Raw genomic sequence first — 6,551 nt, forward strand, 5'->3', positions numbered from 1 at the left:
CGCGCACACACACAGACACACACAGACACACATACACACACGCGCGCGCGCGCGCACGCACGCACGCACGCACGCACACCAGACCCCACACACACACAGGCACACGCACACGCACATGCACACAAACAGACACACCCGCACACACACACAAACAGACACACACGCACGCACGCACGCACGCACACCAGCACACAAGCACACGCACACAAGCACACGCACACAGACACGCGCACACACACAGACACACACAGACACACACAGACACACATACACACACGCACGCACACACGCACGCACACCAGACCCCACACACACACAGGCACACGCACACGCACACACATGCACATGCACACAAACAGAGGAAGAGAGGTATTTAGACACACTGAGAAACAAACTGAAAAAAGAAAAGCACATTCCAGCAAAATGTCTACATTCATAAATGCGTTTTTCTTTGCAGACAAATGTAGAAAAGCCAAAGGGTCAAAAGCCCCACTCAGAATATTTCAGCCTGTCACAACCAGCCAGCCAGCACCCAGGAAATGACACTGCCCAACCCTTGTAGAGATGGAGTAACATCGCCTACACACACAATAACCATGTTTCATAATTTAAACAGAATAATCCTCCATTTACTTATTCTGCTGTTTCCTACATCACTGTTACAATTACAATGTTCCATTATTAAGATGTGTACACACTAAAGATAACATTACTATCACTATCAACTACATATTATTCAGCATAATTCATGTTATTCAAAGAGATTTAACAATAGCAGCTATACACACACCAGCTGCGTTCAACATGAAATCATTTTCCCACAGGTAATTGGCCACTTTTGTTTGCGACTTTCAAACTGATATCCCCTTATTTCCATAAGCCCAGGAATGCAACAGGAACGGTATTTGCCCTGGTTTAGAGCGGGGGAAGAAACTATTCAATTACTATAAAAAAGGGAGGGAAAGGGAAAAAAGGTGCATGATAACAAAGAGGAGACGATCTCGGCTCCGGCAGCAAGCTCTTTTGTCTCACGCAGAAAACGGCAAATTACGGAGAGCTCTTGTGAATATCATTTCCATCATGACTCAACTCAACAACACCTCGTCTGCATGTCGGCCCAAAGTACGGGAGGGGTGTGGGGGAATGTTTTAGAGAAAGAGCAGCTGGCGAAAACGCTTCGGTTTATTAGAGGAGAGGGAGCAAGTCGTAATCAGGCACCGGTTGGGGGGGGGGTTAGCGCCTGAGGGCAACCTCACAGGGAATTGTGTCAAAACGGGACCCAACACCAGGACAACGGGAGAGGGATTCTCCATTCTCACAGCTCAGTTTGGGAGGAAGGACTGCCTGGGGTAGGGGACAGTATCATCCTCACATTGGAGATGTAAAGAGATAATAAATGAGCACAAATTCTGACCCGCAACGCAAAGAACAAGTATACAACACGGTAACTGTGATGCTCTAATGATACCCGCTGGCCCAACCGTGCCTCTGCCCTCACCCTGCTGCCAACACAAAAAGAGCATTGTGCGGGGCATTTCAACCCTTGTGTTGTCTTAGGGGTCAAAAATGACAGGTTGTTTCTTCATGTAAAATACATTTGTAAAGAAATTCAATTTAGCTGCTTTATTTTAGGGGTTTATTGAAGGCAGGTCATTTTTGACGCTTAGGACAAGGGGAGTATACAGAATGTTAAGATTACACAAGGGTTAAAGGTCCATACGACATTTCCCTTACTATGTGGATTATAAAGGAGTTGAAGAAGTTATAAAAACACTGTGAAAGTGTCAAAGCCCACAAAGAAATCCACACAATCCGTGTTAAAAAACTGTGACTACAAAGGACAGACATGTAACGAGGACAGCAAATGTTCAAGGGTGAACATTGGGCCTCATTTATCAATATTTTTTCAGAAATCCATTGGCAAATGTGCGTGTGACAGGAAGCAAACTAAGAATTTGCGCCGGATTAATGAAACAGGAGTAGACACAGCTTTTTTTTTTCTTATCCACGTGTGTATGTTGATAAATACCAATCATTGTTTTTCATCATTATATGACCGTGTGTTACAACTACTTTGTACGTCTTGAAAACATGAACATGAAAATACTAAAACGTACTTAGGACTTAACATCTTCTATGTCGTGATGTGTTCTTACAATAAACTTGAACTTGAACTCGCAGTTATTGTTCGTTGTTTATTCTGTTCAAAAATTGACGAGGAAATTAAGCTGATTGTCCCGGTGGAGAAACATAAAGCGATGTGCCAAACCTGATGAAGATCCTCTGAGATTGAAACATTGTCAACAATAAAGGTGTGTAAGGAGCATACCAGTGTGCAGGCTTCCTTCTTCTCATCTAAACTCACTGTAGATGCTACTTTTGTTTATATAGGCTACATAAACCACACATGCGCCACATAGGCCCGGAATAAAAACAGAGTAAAATGTGGAGCAGTGTCCAACCTGCTGCATTGACCTACGCATCAGAGATATTGCTGTTTTTGTAATCTCTGTCTTGAGTTCCACTTACTGTGGAACAGGTAAAACAAAAATGGTTTGACATAAAACTGGAGGCAAAGTTAGAAAATTATAGGAGAGACGTTATTTTCTGGGATTATCAAGGAGCGATATATTTTCAAGCTGAGGACAGAGATCACCTGACCGTTCTGATTCCGGTGTGTTGCACAAACTGAGGAGGTGTCGGCCTTTGAACACAAATATGAAGTTTAAATAAATGTAAATAAATGAATTCCACACTAAATAAGCACAGGAAACCTGACCTTATATTCTTATCTTATATTTCACAAGGAAACATCTTGAAATGTGAGAGCGTGTGAGTTTTTGAGTGTACTACGTGAGGGCTGCTGTGTGACACCTAATATTGTAATAATATTGTGGAAATAAAACCCCATATTCTGCCCTGCGTCCTGATCTGCTCCCCTGCAGAGGAAACAGGACAGGTTCAGACAGCAGGTGAAACTTTGCCACCTTCTCTGAACCTCCGTAAGTATGGTAACCATGGTAATACCACCATGGCAACATTCATGAATTCGCTCATTCATTCCTTCATTCACATTCATTCAAAAATCATTCAATCAGAACCTTCCCTATGATCAGGTGAAAATAAACTAACTAGTGGGTAGTATCCTCATGTGGGCGGTATCCCATGATCCTTAGCAGTATCCTCTTCCTCCATACCCTCGCATGGGCAGTATCCCATGATCCTTTGCAGCAACCCCTCGTGTGGGCAGTATCCAATGACAGGGCAGGAAAGCCGAAAAAGCACTAATGAACTCCCCAAACGGCACGTCGTCCTGATGCTCACTGACCACAGAACACATTAAGACTCTGGCCTCATTAATCAATTTCAGCCCAAACTCCCCCTCCACCCTCCCACCCCCTTTCCTCCCCATGCACACAGAGATGACCACATCCTGCAGTGACCTTCACACACCCTGCTGTTAATTGGGCGGCCTGTCAGAACTCCACTCCGTCCAGCCAAACCACATCGATATGGGGAGCCGCATTAACGCCGCTGCCGGGGACTACAATTCCCAGGGGTGAGTAACTATACCCTGCACTCTGATGAAGTCTCCAAAGCTCTAGCACCACCCAGACATATACACACGGATACACGCATGTACACACACTCACTCACATGCTTGTACACTCACACTCACACACACACACACACCTACAGGCATGCATGCGCATACTCACACTCACACACACACGTACACACACACACACACACACACACACACACACACACACACACACACACTCATGCATGCACGCATGTACACACACTCACTCACATGCTTGTACACTCACACTCACACACACACCTGCAGGCATGCATGCGCACACTCACTCACTCACTCACTCACTCACTCACTCACTCACTCACTCACTCACTCACTCACTCACTCACTCACTCACTCACTCACTCACTCACTCACTCACTCACTCACTCACTCACACTCACACACACACCTGCAGGCATGCATGCGCATACTCACACTCACACACAAACGTACACACACACAAACACACACACGCACACTCGAGCACGCACGCATGTACACACACTCACTCACACGCTTGTACACTCACACTCACACACACACCTGCAGGCATGCATGCGCATACTCACACTCACACGTACACACGTACACACGTAGACACACACACACACTCACATGCACTCATGTACATTCACACACACTCATACTCATACATACACGCATGCATGCCTGTATGCACAGACACAGGCAAACAACTAAGTTATTTGGTACTTTGGTATTTAGTTTTTATTTTCTTCTATAAACCAGCTTGAGGATTCTTCAGAGGTTTTCCCTTGCAAAAGCACTTCCCTAACTGGAGTATGTAATCATGAACAGGTGGGTGGGGCTTTTTCAAGTGACAAGAGATGAAAAAGCTTCAATGAGTCTACAACGGGGTGGGGGGGGAATCAGGAGCAGCAGAATGCTTAAGCAGGGGCATCAAAAAGGTATCAAAGTATTTTACAACCAGACTCTCAAATACAATGGGCCGTTTGACACTGTGCTATAATGGTGTGCATCAAGATCCAACAGCCAAAGCAAGCTCGTTTCACCAAACAGAGAGATACGCAACTGTGGAATCGTCAAGTCATGCTGGAGTTTAGTACTTTCTCCTTTTGTCTCTAATCTTGGGATTAAGGCCTCCGAGCATTAAGAGATTTGGGTTTTTATCCCAGATTTCATATCCAATCTCTGTCCTGGTAGGAATTCTCAGCTCATGACAGGGGGAACAAACACGGCAAGAATGCTTTATTTGGCCTGACACTCACTTGAACAGAAGACTGTCACACCGTAATGTAAGTCAGCTCTATAATTCAGCTGAACCCACTTTATGGAGCATTACAGCTACGCATGCTAACAATTACCAGTGTGTCTCTAACAGGACAGCTACAGTGGAACAGCGATAAAGGTTAGAGGGTGCAGGTGGGATTGTAGCCGTACCTGTTTGTGGCTGAGGGTGTGGTGTGATAGTCGTACCTGGTTTTCGGTGAGGGTGTAGATGTGATTGTAGTTGTACCTGTTTGTGGCTGAGGTGTGGTGTGATAGTCGTACCTGGTTTTCGGTGAGGGTGTAGATGTGATTGTAGTTGTACCTGTTTGTGGCTGAGGTGTGGTGTGATAGTCGTACCTGGTTTTCGGTGAGGGTGTAGATGTGCAGGTAGTCGGGGCTGAACACCATGTCTCGCAGGATGCTGGCTCCCTCGCTCACCACCAGGTTCTCGTACAGCAGAGGGGGCTGCTCAGGGTTGACCGAGTTGACCAGGATCTGACATGCAGAAAGACAAAGCCCCGTAACCCTGGTTACCCTCACAGGAAATATGGTGATGCGATAGGGAAGGGGAAAGTCACATTTTGGCAACTCGGCTTGGTCAAGAGCCAGATTATAAACTGTAATTACAATACATATCATGCCTTCATAAATGACCATAATACCACAAACACACATACACACGCACACAAACACAGGCTTGGGGATGTCTACGAAATTTGTCATCTGTGCCCTTGTCAGCTTTGTCAATAATGGGGAGGGTTGTAAATGCACAGAGGGGGGTGGTCATTCAAAGTATTTGGGGGGGGTTCAGGGGCAGTGCTGTTTATTTTTGGACCTCATGTCATGAACAGGTCAATTTCTGTCCATTCCAAGCTATCAATCTGGAAAAGCAAAAAGAGCTACGCTGAAGTTCAGAGGTCAGTCGGCCTGAGGTTACGCTAACAGTGCTTACATCCCATTTGAAACTGGTGTCCAGTTATTATAAACTGACAGACTTTTAGAAGCACATAGTGCTTTATAGTGTTTTATTGTGTTTGACTTATTTTATTTATTGGTTTTATCATTGTCTTAATTGAAGTCTGTTCGTCAACAGGCTATTCACACAATGGGTCTCTGGCTGCTAGCCCAGAAACAGCGGACACGGAGCGCACAGAACAACTCTAACGCACAGTTCTATCTCTCATTTTCATTCTTCTGTGTCGTTCGTGCTCCCTGTGGTAGGTAAGACACCACCTCATGTTTTACCACCTGGGAGTGTCTGCTCCACAGCCACACTGAACTCTCGCCAAGGAGGGAAAATGGCACTGCTACAACCCCCCCCCCCCCAACACACACACTGACACACTGACACACACGCTCACTCACACACATACACACACACTCACACACACTCACACACACACACATACACAAACTGCTACAACCCCCCCCCCACACACACACACACACACACACACACACACACTGCTACAACCCCCCCCCCACACACACACACACACACACACACACACACACTGCTACAACCCCCCCCCCCCCCACACACACACACACACTGCTACAACCCCCCCCCACACACACACACACTGACACACACACACACACACTGCTACAACCCCCCCCCCCCCCCCCCACACACACACACACACTGCTACAACCCCCCCCCCCCCACACACACACACACACACACACACACACTGCTACAACCCCCCCCCACACA

At 46.2% G+C, this 6,551-nt stretch overlaps 1 protein-coding gene across 1 annotated transcript in view; it reads right to left on the bottom strand.

Annotated features, from left to right (window-relative positions):
- LOC133138555 (plexin-A1-like) overlaps positions 1–6,551 on the bottom strand; it is a 90,515-nt gene that overhangs the window by 48,985 nt on the left and 34,979 nt on the right. Inside the window, 1 exon segment of the mRNA XM_061257418.1 lies at positions 5,192–5,329. Coding sequence (XP_061113402.1) covers positions 5,192–5,329 — 138 coding nt within the window.

Source organism: Conger conger, chromosome 10, assembly GCF_963514075.1.
Source record: "Conger conger chromosome 10, fConCon1.1, whole genome shotgun sequence".
Taxonomy (NCBI): Eukaryota; Metazoa; Chordata; class Actinopteri; order Anguilliformes; family Congridae; genus Conger; species Conger conger.